Source organism: Vanessa atalanta, chromosome 9 (assembly GCF_905147765.1).
Source record: "Vanessa atalanta chromosome 9, ilVanAtal1.2, whole genome shotgun sequence".
Taxonomy (NCBI): domain Eukaryota; kingdom Metazoa; phylum Arthropoda; class Insecta; order Lepidoptera; family Nymphalidae; genus Vanessa; species Vanessa atalanta.
In genome coordinates this window covers 11,457,309-11,473,445 of record NC_061879.1, presented here as the reverse complement: position 1 = coordinate 11,473,445, position 16,137 = coordinate 11,457,309, and the positions used below count along the sequence as shown (strand labels likewise).

Genomic DNA, 16,137 nt, shown 5'->3' with positions numbered 1-16,137 from the left:
TCATTGGAAAATCTACTCTTACATACATTCAATATGTCCGTCAGCTGGGAGAACTTGTTGTACGCTTCCTGTAGCATGTTTCTGAAATAAAATAACATTTCATTATTAACTAGCTGAGTCAGCGGATAGCCCGTCCTCTGGATGTTTTAAAGCCTCAGTCATGCTACGTTCTATAGTCTATTCCAACCACAAGAGGACAAAAGTCAACCAACAATTGACATCCAATTGGCGCGATATCATTGGTCGATATCATTGCTTGAATAATATTTGACATTCATTATGGATTTGCGAAAAAATGGCGGTTTAAATGTCGGCGAAACTGTTATCGGAACTTTGAAAGTGAAGACAAAGTGACAATATTGACAGTGATAGATTGACAGTGTTGTTTTATAAATTAGGATATATTAATCAAGAACAATTCGTGGGGAATAAGTAAATACAGATTTTCCTCGTTCGATTGGAACAGAGTATAAATGCGGGGAGGGGGGGGGGCTCACCCGCAGTCGGCGCAGAAGGCGGCGACGTGGGGCGCGGCGAGGGGGGGCGCGGCGGCGGCCAGCGCGCGGCGCGCGCGCGCCAGCGCCGCGTGCAGGCGCAGCGCGCACTCGCCCGCCGCGCCGCGCGCCGACAGCACGCTGCAACACACGCACGCCTCAACCTCCGCGCACCGCCGGCCCGGCCGGTCGGTGGCGGGGACCTCTCGGAAATGCATTTTCGAGAAAGAAAGGAGACAAGAGTGCCCGCTGGGCCATTTTTCTCTCGAATATAAATAATATAAGAAAATATATTCCACGCGGTCATGATTTATACAGGAACTATTTTCAATTCATATTTGTACATCTTTAAGCACTTAATATTATCAATTGTAGTTTTAATAAAAAAAATATAAAGATATTCGCTATATAGCTTATTTAACAGTTCCTGGTAAAATTTACGAAAATCAATGGATCTGATGACCAATGCAATGCTTACTTTATGTACTTTCAAAATCCTTCAAAAAGCTTATCTTCTATACACAGTATTATTTTAATTATGCCGCCGGATTTTCGATCGTGCCTTGGATTACAAATTTTCTTAATATTACTTGCATTATTTTGGTTCAGAATTTAAAAATCATAAAAATAAACAGCTAAGTTCTAATGTCCATTTTGTTACACTTCCTATTTCTTGTTTTCTACACATTATTTATCTAATATTATAAAGGCGAAAGTAACTCTATCTGCCTGTCTCTCTGTTGTTCTTTCACAGAACCTAACCACTGAACCGAAATTGATGAAATTATGTCATATAGCAAGCTTGCACTCCAAGGAAGAACGTAGGCTACTTTTTTCCCTAATACAACCAAACTCTAAAACGCGAGCGAAGTCGCGGGCGACACCTAGCATCTAAATACACTAGACACTTACCATTTAATAGCTTGTGTGAGATCGTTAACATGTCCATTGATGAATGTCCACTTGCTAGTTAGAACCGGTAGGGTATCGTTTCCTGGGAGTTTGTCTTCTATACTATGTGGAATGCCTAACGAACTCGCCAACTTAGCACTGCGAACAAAAATATTATTATTCACTATCCGGAGAGCTGTCCATCTTAATTTACAATTACTTTATTGAAAAAATAGAAGACGGACTCCAAAATTAAAATCAAAATATACTTTATTACTTATCAAACTATCAAATGAACCATTTTTAGTAAGAGTAGACCAGAGTAGTTACCTTTCTTTCTTTATACACGTAAAAAATATAATTAATAGTTCAAAATAATTTTAAATAACCTTTTTCTTATTTTTAAACATTTTTATTTGAGCTATATTCAAAAATTCAGTCTCTAATGATTTAAATTAGTAAGAATTTTAGAATCTTACAATTTCTAATCTTAAAACACTACAAAATACATTACATATACACTACAAAATAAGCTCCTATAAGGATTTCGAATCGTCATGTCTCGGGATAAAATTGAATCTAAAGCTATTAAAGGTTCTAGGTTCCAAATATAGATTCTACTGATTAAAATCAACAATCTCACTGGTTACTCATTTGCCTCATGTTATTCATAACAATATTGATTATTTACATAGATTTTTGAGTTTAACGGATCCCATACATAGCAAGTTTAAAAAATACAATTAAAAATAATGTTGACTTTGTCGAAAGAAAATGGAATCTTAACATAAATGTATATCATACTATTGAAACAACAATTTCCATGAGCTTGATCCACGCACACAGATCGTACGCATCGATATAAATATCTGTCTCACCTATAACTAGACAACACAGTCCAAAGTCCCTCAAACGCATCGACGACACTATCCCTGTCTCTATTCTCCGTCTCGCTCGCACAGTTGCGCAGCAGTCGCTCCACAGTAGCCTTAGCTAGTTCCATATATTCTGGAATGATTTGACATCGCTTCGCCACGTCTAAACATAATTCCTTGAAGTTTGCCACTTCTGATTGTGTTAAGGTGTTCGGATCTGAAACCGAATTTACATTAAGAATGAGTCTTAAGATTTAATAAGGTTCATTTCATGACGTAGGTCGATTAGATATGTTAAATGATGTAATAACACGCACACTAAGAAACTTTATTTGAAATAAAACTGAACGACAAATCACAGTTTAAAATAAAAACATGCTCTTAAATTCAAGCACGGTAATTAAAAATCTAAAGGAAATTACAAATAATTTCCTGTCTTTCCTACTTTAATTTTATTCGCCCACGAAAGCGCAACCATCCACATTAAACAACACGTAAACACAAATATACAGACAGAAAATAAATATGAAACATAATAAATAGGTACAAGTGTACAGATAGAAAAATAAATATGAAAAATAATAAATACGTACAAGAGTACAGACAGAAAAATAAATACAAATTAGTATTTGCGTGAGACTATTAACGTTCTTATGTTAATAATAACACGCACACTAAGAAATCTTACTCTCAATTTTAATAATCGCCGATAATTTATCGCGCCATCGTGAGTGAATAGATCTATATATTAACTCTGAATAAATCAATAGTCTCATATTTAACCATCAAATTTTAACAGTTTTAATCATTTGAATGGCTTTACTAGATTTGATATGTTTATTTGACGCTATAATGCGGGTTCTACTTTCTGATATGAATGACGCGTTTAAAGAGGTCAAATTATGATTACTACTAAAATTAATGCCTTTCGAACATAAATGTTGAAAACAGTTTTAAAAGATTAAGCTCAAGACAATAAACAGGCAAAGGTAAAAATTGATATAAAAATGAACTTATAATCTCTATAATGGGTATTTCTCGGGGTAAAAATGTTAAATAATTCGGTCCTGTTAAATAATGGGTTGTCGTAATGTACGTCAAAAATGAGTCTACGAAAACGCTCTGTATTTTATTCACCGTTTATTAGTTCGAGTGCTTGCTTACAAGATGCCTACGTGCAACAATAACAGCCAAAAAAATATTTGTTAGGTTAATTTTTTTTAAAGGTATTTAATTTAACGTGGATGGGCGTGGATAACGTGAATCGAATTTGGATTGTATTAATATAAAATATTTACTCAGTTTATCTATCTTGCTCTAATTTACTGTTGTTACCAACATAGCGATATTTTAATGCATTGCAGGACATTACCCTTCCTCTCTATCGACGCCAAGCTGTTCTTGAGCTCGGTTATGAGCTGCTCTATCCGCGGAAACACCTCGTTGAACACCGCAAACCAATGTTTGAGCAAACATTGCAGCACGTCGGACAACGTCCAGGGCGGCGCTTTGAATAACACGTGTTGCCAGAGATTGTTGTACTTAGCTCGCATTTCGTTCTGAAAATTGTGTTCAGGCAAAGTTTAGTAACACTGACAACATAATGACAGATGGACTCTAACAAGTCCCTAACACCAAGTTCTCTGTCTACAATTTCACGAATGGCCTTATTAGTCAGCTTGCCTGACCTGCCTGCCTCCCAACCCTCTTGGTAATACATTAGGCATCTCGTCACCAGGCTGATGGATAAGGCATTATCGTCTGTCTCTATTTCACTATTTCACATTAGACTTTTAACAAAATTACACTAGATTTTTAACAAAACAAGCACATACTTCTAATATATTTGCGAGCAAGTGGTAAATAGTTTGTTGGTAATGTTTGACGCTCTCCAGAAGGTCAGGGTCGTTGTTGGGTTGTGGCTTGTTCTCAACGAGCTCCTTTAACTCATTCACATTAATTCTCTTCACTCCATTTATACTTGCTTTGTTGCAGAGATTTTTGTCATTTGACACGAGAATCTGGAAATAAATATTAAATTACAATTCACAATTTTTTTTCTACTAACCCTACTAAAATGCGGCTTCTTTATAGAAGAGTTACTTTCGCATTTATAATACTATAAATGTTAACAATTAATAGATACTGCATTGAACCTACTTCAACTACCTTAAATTTATTATTCATCAGCGTTTTTATGTATTTCTTCATTTTAAAACAATAAAGTGATTAATAAAATTATATATTAATTAAAAATATAACTCACCACATTCCTGCCTCTCTCAATTTGCTGTAGACTACAATTTAATATCTCGTCATCCGGTACCTCACAAGGGTAGATGTGGGAATTCGCATCGCGTAAAGATTGACCTAAAAATCAACTTGTATTCCAAATTACTATTACTAACAAATTAACAGAACTACAAAAGGAACATTTTAGCATGAATTTTTTGATAAATAGTGAAACCATAGAAATATCTACAATATAAAATTGCTAAAGCCTATTAGAACATATTGAGCCAATTCAATTTGACAGAGTAATATAGACAAGCATATTTCTCCTCCTTCTAGCACCACCAGAGCTACAAGCCTTATGTGCCAGTATAATTTTGGTGTATTTACATTTAGGGATGTCAGTGGAGCAAGCAGTCTTGAACTATCAGCTTATATGTCATATAGAAAGGTAAACAGGCAAATGGATCATCTAATAGTATGAGGTCACCACACCCATAGACATAAGAAATATTAAAATGTCTCTTGTAATCTTCAAACTGGAATACAGCAATACTATTTATTGCTGTTTGACAACTAGCACAATGTCCTAATCCCAAATAAATGATCGTCTATTTGCAATATTAGGATAGTTGATATCAAATCCAATTTTTGTAAGACTTGCAAACTTGATGAAACTGAAAGATCACTTGTTGTGAAAGAATTTGCTATATATATGAAGCATACCTTTGATTCGGCTGTTCTCTGGTAATGATTTGTAAAGATAATCCATGGCTGACTTTGCCCGTTTACAGAGAGCTCCATTGCCATTGTTATTGTCTTTGAGCCTGTCTAATTCATTTATAACACGCCATGGAACTAAAAGGGTGGGCTGTTCACTGTAACCTGTAATATGTATAAATATATAAAAAAAAATTCTATATAATATCTAATAATTTTTACCATTCAATAATTCTTTATGTGATTGTAATTTTAAATAGTAATTTTATAAAATGTACATAGATTGGCTCCAAAGCCCTAATAATCCTTCAACTTTTGATAAAAAAATGCTTTTGTTTTTAATGTTAATTTTGTATATCTTTTAGCATTAGTTGTATAGAATAAAAATCATATATTAAAAAACCATTACCTTTTATATGAGAATTTAGGACATTCTTAATAAAGTCAAGTTCATGTATAAATATATTTGTGTCTACGACCAGGACTAAATTGTCCCCACCTCCAATACTGTCCCTCTGGTTTGTAGGAATGATTTGTTTAACCTTTAATTTAAAAAAAAAACATACATTAACAACATACAAATATAACAAAAGAGTAAAAGTATTTGAATATTTCAAATATATCACCTTCAATTTGTAAATACCTATAATGTTAGATGTGTAAAGATTGTGAATACTAACATACTGCTAATAGTTGAATGCATTATTTTTTAGGTAGTTTATCTACTGTTTAAGTAAATTTTAGTGTAACAATACATTATAAGCTATTGATTTATTTTATATGTTTTACTGAAATGCATTGAATCAACATTCACTATCTTAAACCTAACAGTACTTGCAATTTACAGTGATGATATACTTATGTAAAATATATTTAGATCAGCTTCTTTAGAATATTGAATATGTATACAAACCTCTTTAGATTCCTCTATTTCCATAGCTTCTGTACTAGGTTTTGGTTCTGATTCAATACTATTACATAAAAAACTGCTATTCATTTCCTGTTCTGCTTCCAAACTCAAATTAGTTCTCAACATTTCCATTCTTTCTTTAGCTGATGAAAAAGTTTTTACACTATCTTTAGATGTAGAAACTTTGTATGCTAGTTTCGACTTTATAGCTGACACTAATTTACTTGCTTCAGAAAACTGTGGCGGTGTAGCTGGATGTTTGGAAAATGGGTACTCTGGGGTCTGGCTACAGATTCCTTTCTCTATGTCTGCAAATGTGTCTTTCTGTTTCTCTTTACAACAATATTCTTCAGGTAGTTGAGCTTTCATTGATGATATGATTTTGTTAGCGGCAAAAAATTGTGAAGGAGATGGCATGGACTGTAAACTATCACTGCTGGGAGAATGAGCAGATTTTGGGTCATTCAAATTTGGACTTTTGCGGTCAGCCCTGCAAGTTTTGCTAGGTGTTTCATTTGAACTAGTTTTTGGGCTAATTTTGACTTTTTTGTTTTGAGCATCCAAATCTTCTTCTTCCTTTGCTTCGGAGTTAAGTAAAGCTCGTAGCTGCGACAATCTCGAATTAGCCAAATTTTTAACAGGAGAATTTTTGATTGGTGTTTCTGTTCTACTGTTAGAAGTGCTTTTTGAAGGTGTTGTTTTTGGGGTACTTGTAGATTTTGGTGAACTCTCCTTTCGTCTTTTTTGTTGACATTGTAAAGAAGAGTCACTTTTATTAGCTTTATAACTTGCTGCATCAGTTGTATCTAGTAAATTTAATAACTTAATATAAAAAACATAACTGTCTTGGCAGTTAATTAAAAGTATAATATAATTGCTTACAGCAAAATTATGGATAATGATACATTTTAGAAGCTTACTTTGGAGGTAATAAAGATTATATTTTTTAAATCTATAATTTATTACAGAGTATTATGTAATGCTCAGCAATTCACAATTAAGTTAAAAATATGTTTTTTTGTATAAAACCAAGAAAATATTATATGCCAAAAAATGTTATAAAAGGTAATTTACAGACCTTGTTTGGATCGTTTCTTTGAAGCATTTTCTTCATGCCCATCACTTTTCCTCTTTGTACCCTTCTTAGCTAACTCCTCCTTTCTTCTCTTCTCCTGTTTTTTTAATTTCTCTTTCTTACAAGACTTCTTGTCAGACTTATCATCGTCCTTAAAAAACAACATATTGAGGCCTACCGTAATAATAAAACTTCTTACAACTACAAATATATTTAATATAATTGCAATTCAAAAATTTAACTGTATCAGTATATAAATCTTACAGTGAATATTCAAAACGTAATAATTTATACTAAACAAAAATTACGAAATTCACCTGTGGTTCCGACCAAGAAGATTTTCCGGTTTTCTTATTAAAATAATATTTCCTTCCCGGAATTGATTTCGATTTACATAAAACCCAGCCATCGGGTAATTTCTGGTCGTCATTTTTATGAGTATTCATAACGAATAACAACAAATATTTAAACAAAAACCATCACACCTAACAAAATCGTTGGATGTGTTGATCTAATTGACAAATAGAAATATATAGTGTTGCTAGAAATTTATTATGTTTATTTATTTATATTTAATTTACACATTACAAAATTACGATGAAACTAAAATAAATAATTTATAATGTAGTATTTTCTTACATGTATATCTATAATGGGTTACTTAAATTGGAAGTATGCATATAGTGTGCCAAATTATTTAAAAATTTCTTAGTACAAATATTCAAAGCAAACTCGTACAAAAAAGAAAATATCTTCTCATCAATATTATATATATGTATTAGTTTATTGGAACATAAAACTATACATATGTCTATGTGTATGTGGTAGTTTAAATATATGGTATTTAAGTTAAACCTTAAAATTTAAAACCACGAGCGTAGTAGATACAGCTTCATATATTATATTATGCTCGTTAATATGCTATCAAATTATTATATAATTTACAACAATGTGTCTTTCTAGTACAGCAGAGTCCTCTCAGAAAACAACTGTATTTTATTTATTCATCATCATTAATTATTTGTGAAATCTAAGATTTAAGCATTTATATCATAAAAATAATACAAAACTCAATAATGGTAATTCAATTAAATTTTAATTTAATGGCTTTTAGTTACGCCAACCAATTTCAAAATGTTATTATCAACATGAATGTCACAGAAGTAGTCGTCATGACGTGCGAGACTGACGTAAGAAAGACAGTACTCACTACTCAGTAGTTCTCACTAGGTAGTAGGTACCTATAACTAAGTCGTAACTGTCACCCTTAGTCATCTAAAAATGTCTAATGTCAAAGAAAAGTTAATAAAATCCAATAGGTACCTACTCTATACTTTTTTCACAGTTCACTAGCAAGTTAGCAACTAGCAATGAAATCATAAGCTATATTATTAGATAATTCGGCTCGATTATTAATTAATGACTGTAGGATATATCGGCTTAATTTAAAGGCAAATAATCTAGGGCTATGACATAACTTACATTTTTACTTATTATTTTTTTTAATTTTTTCTCGGTATTAGAACAATAGGTGAATTGATTAAAACTTTATAAATGATTGTTAAGAACTTTACGATATACATATCTCCCTAGCAACCCAATTTTCTTCTTGGTTTTTCCTGTTTAATAAGTGCCATTGACACTACATGATATTGTTTATCTTAGAAGTGTATTGTTATATTGGTATATGTTATACGACGCGATTGGCATTAACCGGTCAGCTTTCGTGCTGTATGGTTAAATGAAAAAACAATACAAAAGTTTTTCAAATCAATTAAACAAAAGTATTTTGATTGGTCTGAGAAAAGTTAATGTAATTACATTTAAGTTTTTAAGTAACTTAAACAATGGATGACTTCCCAATTTTTCAAAATATTTCTTGGTAAGTTTTAATAGGGTATGAAGTAATAAAAAAAATATTAAAATTATAAATTATAATAAGCAAATATTCCAGATTATTTGTGTAAAAATTGAAACAAGTCCTTGTAATGTTATGACTCATAATTATGTTGCAATAGTTGCTTTAACTTTTATAAAAAAAAAGTATTATTAAAATGATACAATACTAATAAGAATATAAAAAATCTTTAGTATTACTTAAAGGGTTTTTTAATAATATCATTGATTAAAACAAAACTTATTAAATTAATATAGGTATTATAAGCATATGATTAATATATAATTATTATGTGATGATTTCAGTTCTAGGTATTTTATTAAAAAATATATGTTAAAAGTATTATTCAAAAATTATGATATTGTAATTCATTTAACATAAAACAGGTGCAAACATGATTGGAGCCTTCCTAGTATTACTGACCAAAATAAAAAATTACTTCATCATTGTACAACTCTACCACTAATCAAACTCTCGGATGATGTGGAAGAAGTCATAGAAAATAGTAAAGCCTTCCCAGTTCGATTTCCGATAGAAACTGTTAGGTTTGTTACTCATTATTAAAATCTGAATATTATATGCCATATGAAATTAACTTCCTTTGTATTCTATTGAGTTAATAAATTAATTCAAACTTTTAAAAAAAAGGAATAATAGAGTAAAGATGTTACTTACATATGTTAATATTTTTAATAAAAATTCAGGTTGGACTATTTAAAAGCTCTTAGACCAATAAAAAGGCTGCAAAGGAATATTACATCAACCTATCCACTCATACATGAAAGAATTCTGATTCTGATGGCTAAATTTTTGAACCACAAAAGGTGATATTTAAAAAAAATTCTACAATATTACTTCTTTATTCTATTACCAGTGAAGTATATAAAAGTTACAAAAGTATATAAAAATTACAAAATATTTGTCATGATATTTCAGAGAATTTGGATCTGATATTGAGAAGGCTTTTTACGAAGACATGACGGTGCCTGAGCTCATAGACAGGATATTGAAAAAGAGAGCTCTATTTTTTGTTGGACCACATGACAAATATGGACTCCTTAATGGTGAAAAGGGGTAAATACCCTAATTAAATGTGTATTTATTGATAGAATAGAGTTATCAACAGATGGATAAAATATAAAATACTAATAGCAATAAATAAATATCTTATTGATAAACTCGATTAGTCATCAGTTATCGTATAGTTCTTCACATAAACATATAAAGATAAAAACATGATGATATACTTTCACAAATAAAACCTCTTCAAAATTATACTTTTTATAATTAAATTAAAAAAAATATATAAGTAGGTAATTTTATTATTTTTAACTTATTCTTATTTGATTTGATGTATCATTATCAAATACATATCCATAAATGTATTGATTTATGTCTATTCTATGTGATACTATTAATTAACATTATTTTATCATATCGATCAAATTGTTTATTACATATCAGAAGAGGTGGCTGGGAAGAAATTGGTACATCAAAGGAAAAACCGCCGCTCGTGCTGGAGAATTGTTTGAGTTATGATGAAATGAAAATTTCCTCCATGGTGTATGTGAGTGGTTACACCGAATGCATCAATAATGGTACCAGACGTAATAAAGGTGTTTTCAGTAATGATGCTGAAGAAGAAGCTGTAATAATAGGTGGGCTAAAGTCCCTTTGAAATATATATTTGATATTTTCATTGAATAATTTCTTCTTACTTACATTGTGCAAAGTGTTACGTAACGGAATTAGAAGCGTCATTAGCGCAATGGTTTAAGGGGTTCACAGGATCGATCCTCAACCCTTGGGTCATTGTCATCCCACTCCTGACACAAGTTTTAAGCTAAAATGGAGAAGTAAATAGGAATATTAGTAATTTGTTATGACATATAAAATTAAATATTTGATGTCGTAGGTTTAATTGGTCCACGCTTCGTTCGCCCTGGTAAGATGGACTGTGAGGATATCCTCATAACTAAAGATCAGAACTGTCCAGAGAATGGGTACGGGGAAAAAAAAGCGGGAAATGATTTCAAAAGGTTTAAAGCAGACCCAACTTCACAATCAATCCAAACTGCCAAGCAGAATTTAAGGGAGATGTGGGCAGAATTCTATGAGGTATGTGTCATTTATGATACATATTTTAATGGAAACTTTTTAAAACTTCTAAACCCAATAAAAAAGTAATCTTTTGACGACCTCCGTGGTCGAGTAGTGTGTACACCGGTTTTCATGGGTACGCCACTCTGAGGTCGCGGGTTCGATTCCCGGCCGAGTCAATGTAGAAAAAGTTCATTAATTTCTATGTTGTCTTGGGTCTGGGTGTTTGTGGTACCGTCGTTACTTCTGATTTCCATAACACAAGTGCTTTAGCTACTTACATTGGGATCAGAGTAATGTATGTGATGTTGTCCAATATTTATTTATTTATTTATTTATTTTTACTAAATACATAAATAAAAGTATGTTTGTTGGTTACGCTCTTACATCTTAACTACTCAATTTATTATCAAGTTTGCTTGTAATCAGAACAATAAAGGACAGGATAGTTTAACAAATAACAATCAATATTTAGTTGATATGATCTCATAAATGTAACTTTTGCCGTGCATACACGGCATACACACACACACACACATAAACGTAGTCATATATCATAATATATGAGTACGTATATGTACTTAATTGTTTTTAATTATATATTGTAAGGCATAAACGATGTATTGATCTTACTAATATTATAATTAGGAAAGTTTGAATGGATGTTTGTTTTTTACTCAATCTCACCAGAACGGCTGAACAGATCCGAATGAAATTTCGCACAGGGATAGATTGATTAGCTAGGCAAGGATATCCGATTTTTGTGACATGGGTTGTGACTAAATACCGATGGACACGGATTTTTGGACTAAATATCGATGTTGACACCCGATTTCAGATGTCGACTGTCTTTGTTTAACTTTACATTTGTACAATGAATGTAATATTAGAAAACGGCTCAACATTCGCTTCATCTCTTTCTCACAGATGGGTTACTGTGAAGTTAAACAGAGATTGAGCGAATATTTCATTAGTTTAATGTTATCGTACTTTGAATGCTTTGACGTACCTACCAGAACATCATAGTTTTTTAAATGCGGTCAAAACGGTTACTCGTCAATGTCAAATCGATGACATCTGATATTCCGACGACATCCGATTTTGGATGTGTTTCGAAACATCAAACACATGCTTAGGAAATCAGGAATAGCACATAGGTTTATTTCAACCTCACACGCGGGCGTATCGCGGGTGTAAACTATTTTTTTATAATAATAAAACACATTTATATCCTCAGACATCCACACCTGTATACAGCGAAAGTTTCTTTAACGAAATTAAAAATAAAACCAATCAAGATACAGACAGATACAAACACGTTGTGAAAGGAAAGAAAGTCAATGGTATATTCGACAATGAAGTGTATTACAAGAGGATCCGTGTGCTCGCCGAAGTGACTCTGATCGAGGCGGAGTTCAGAGCTAGGGAGAGCGGGAAGAATGCGTTTGTGAATGTCATTGGATGTGGTAAATATATATTTTAAAGACTTTCACTTGGTGGTATGGCCTCGAGCTATTATCCAGGTTTTAAACTCAAGACTCATAATCCAAAACAGAAATCATATAGAATAATTATATAATAATAATAAAAAAAATGTTTCCAGGGCTCGGTATATGGATGATATCAAAACATCAAAATGATGCTTACATTCTGACATTCTTGGAGAGAATGAGTACCTTTCTTAAGAAAGACATGTTGAATCATGTCACGGATGTAAACTTTGGTTACATCAAATGCAGTCGTGATATTGAAGGTGATTGAGTTAATGATTATTATAATGAGTGTTATTTTTTTTATTTACTGTAATGTTCACATGTAAGGTCAATTTACCAATTAGATTAAATATATATTATATTTAAATATCAGCTCGCTGTGCACACACCGTCTTCATTGCGCGCCATTTTTATATATCTCTTATTTTCCCGCGCTTTCGCGATGTCTCACTCGAGATGATAGATGCATAAATACACAGATAATATATTCTCATATAAAATATAAATCTAATACTAATTACTATGATGATCTATGTACACTACAATTACTACTTATCTTAACAAATTAAAAAAATACAAATAAAATATATAAAATTAACTTACTGTAATGATTTTTATAAACAAATGTTAAAAGATAAGAAACATTATTATCACCAATTATAATTTTATGAATTTAATCATCAAATTATTTTTCAGCTTTATTTAAAGACAAAAGCGAGAAAGGTGTGAAAAAAACTGTTTCTTAAGAGTAAAACGCATCCAAAAGGTAAGATACTTTTATATATTCCAATCATTCAATTTATATATTAAATTTGTGCAGACAAATGACTCTTCGATAAAACGAAAGTTCAATATTCAGAAATGCCTTCTAACAGGCATCACAAAATTTGTTATTAAAACTAAGAAATTGACACAATCATGTTAATGCAAGCATAGTTGTTCAACGTGCAGGCGGTATCAGCGTGCAGCTGGAGAACCGCGAGCCGTCGTCGCGTCTGCCGCCCGCGCACGCCGGCAAGCTGCTCGTGCTCACGTACCCGTGGGACAGCAACGCGCAGCCGGGGAACGAGTTCTGGTCATTATGTTCTGTGTCACGCCCATGCTGCAGCCACATCTCACTGGCCGGCCCCGAGCTAGGCGGAAACGTGCACGCACTGAACACGGGCTAATACGTATTTTTACATATAGGCAAATAAACAACATTTGACTTTAAATTGATGCGATGTCATTGGCCGCGAGCTTGAGTAGTCTATGATATTCATTATGGTTTTCCAAAATATTGCATTAGATGGTAGACGAAGCTGTTATCGGAACATTGGAAGTAGATTTAAAGTTGATATAAGTCGTTAATGGAATAGTGTTGGGTTATAAACAATATGTTTCATCAAAAACTATAGGTAGCGCAACAACATAGCCGAATGATAGTTAACGTAAATCTAAGCTAATTTATCTTTATTCCTTCTACAATTCGAATAAATTATAGAAAAACATACTTTAGTGCACAGTACGTTTACTAAATTATACTTTTTTAGTTCTTTATTTCAAATATACATACAACTAGAGATATTTAATTTAAATTATATATTTATTTCTCAATCAGGTATGGTAAGCTTCATACATCGGGCGACCCGGCGGCTGCATGTTCCACACAAGTGTCGGAGCTGCACAACGCGCACGTCAACCCCGCCGTGAGTGCATCCAACACGCGCGTCTTGGGCAGCCGCGGTCTTAAGACGCTCTCCGATTACTGTCTCGCTCTAACCGCCTAGGTCAGAGCAAGACAAACATACCACAACAGACTTACCTCTATGCTTCACTGTATATATTATAAAGCTTCAGAAGCTGTTTACACTGAGAAAGTTTATGTTACGAAACAACTTGTGACAGTGTTATGTCACTCTAAAAACATGGTATTGAGTTAAATACAACTATAGTTGATTTTTAGTTCACTAACAATGTCCGTCCTACGCCGAGGCTCACCAAAGGTTTCATCCATCCATTTTAATAAAGGAAATATATTTGTAATAATAATATAATAGATCATAGATCAGATGTTATTGTTAAAGTGCTCATATTCGTAACATATGACAAATATTATATATTTATATGATATTTTTAAAATTTTAACTAAAAATATTTAATTAAGGAAATCAACTACAAACAATATATATATTAATAAGAAATGAGAATTATTATTTTTTGTAATTTATGTGGTAACTTTGCAATCTTTATGACAAGAAAATTATAATAAGAAATATAAACTATAAATAATGGCATCTATTTTAAATAGTGAAATAGTACATGTACCAATGTTCGAGATTATTCAATATCACGGCATTATAGTAAAAAAAAAGAGAAAACGTAAATAAACAACTATGACATTGACGTGACATGACATTAGAGTTTAATTAGTGAGGAAAAGTAATAAATTAATTACTTGTTGTAAACTGTTCTTCAAATTGTATAATTTTCATTGTTGTAATGATAAATTTTGATATTTCACATAATTACAAAACGTAATTAAACACTTGAGACAATTTTAAACAACAGTTTTTTTCGATAATGTACAAGATTGTCATAATCTTGTACATTATTATTACGTATGTAAAAAGCTATGATTTATATTTGTCAGTTCCAGTATACATTATTTTTATGGAACTTTTTTGCGTATTGTATTTTATACATTATTATAAAGGACATTAATATTAAAATTGGATTTTCAATTATACCTATTGTAACGAAAAAAGTATTCGTTTTTCATAATTTTTGAAATACATACATTTCAAAATACAAAATCACTTTTACAACTTTTTTATCACATTATACTTTATTCATTCTAACGTCCTTCCAAAGTTACTCTTGAGATAGTGTTTGAACTGACTTCTGTCAGTTGGTCTTGACTATTTACTATAATATAAAACATTGACGAAAAATATTGAACGTTTAGTAATGCTAATTAATTTTATATTCAATGTAGCGCATAAATTATAACATTTTAAACATTCGCTATAATAATAAAAAAATTCATAACATTTATTGTATTGATATTAATATTATTTTCACCCTCTTTAAAATTGAAATTCACTTTGTTGTATCGTCGTTTACTTATTTTATATAATTATATTAACTTTTATAATCAGTTAAGTTTATGTTATGTTATTATGTTGAAAAAGAATAACTATTGAGGTTCTTGCCGGTTCTTCTCGGTAGAATTACTACATTCCGAACCGGTGATAGCTTTACTTTAAATAGTTTGTTAAATGACGATTCAAAAGTGCTTGTAAAAGCCTACTTGAATAAGTATATTTTGATTTTGAGTTAAAACGAAAACCACCAACCTAACCTAATATAATGTAGCGCGTAAAGTTATCATATACCATCCATCAATGTAAAGCGAAAAATAAACAATAATATAGACAGATAACGTGTTAAGACAAATATAATATATCT

At 31.6% G+C, this 16,137-nt stretch overlaps 2 protein-coding genes across 2 annotated transcripts; one reads left to right on the top strand and one right to left on the bottom strand.

The window, feature by feature from the left end:
• Positions 1 to 565: 565 nt before the first annotated feature.
• LOC125066450 (transcriptional protein SWT1) lies at positions 566 to 7,685 on the bottom strand (the record flags this gene model as incomplete). The annotated part of the gene is made up of 11 exons (XM_047674521.1): positions 7,515 to 7,685; positions 7,201 to 7,348; positions 6,126 to 6,928; positions 5,622 to 5,754; positions 5,219 to 5,377; positions 4,527 to 4,630; positions 4,096 to 4,281; positions 3,633 to 3,819; positions 2,264 to 2,477; positions 1,407 to 1,544; positions 566 to 635 (listed from the first exon to the last, which is right to left on the bottom strand). Coding segments are annotated over exons 1-11 (2,271 nt in total), but the record flags the coding sequence as incomplete, so codon positions are not given.
• A 754-nt stretch (positions 7,686 to 8,439) lies between these two features.
• Positions 8,440 to 15,230, top strand: LOC125066519. Its single transcript, XM_047674620.1, has 11 exons — positions 8,440 to 9,079; positions 9,481 to 9,639; positions 9,799 to 9,918; positions 10,031 to 10,168; positions 10,559 to 10,752; positions 11,010 to 11,212; positions 12,432 to 12,660; positions 12,798 to 12,947; positions 13,384 to 13,453; positions 13,639 to 13,762; positions 14,288 to 15,230. The coding sequence occupies exons 1-9, from the start codon at positions 9,045 to 9,047 to the stop codon at positions 13,431 to 13,433; spliced, it is 1,278 nt and encodes a 425-aa protein (XP_047530576.1). The 5' UTR covers positions 8,440 to 9,044; the 3' UTR covers positions 13,434 to 13,453; positions 13,639 to 13,762; positions 14,288 to 15,230.
• Positions 15,231 to 16,137: the final 907 nt, after the last annotated feature.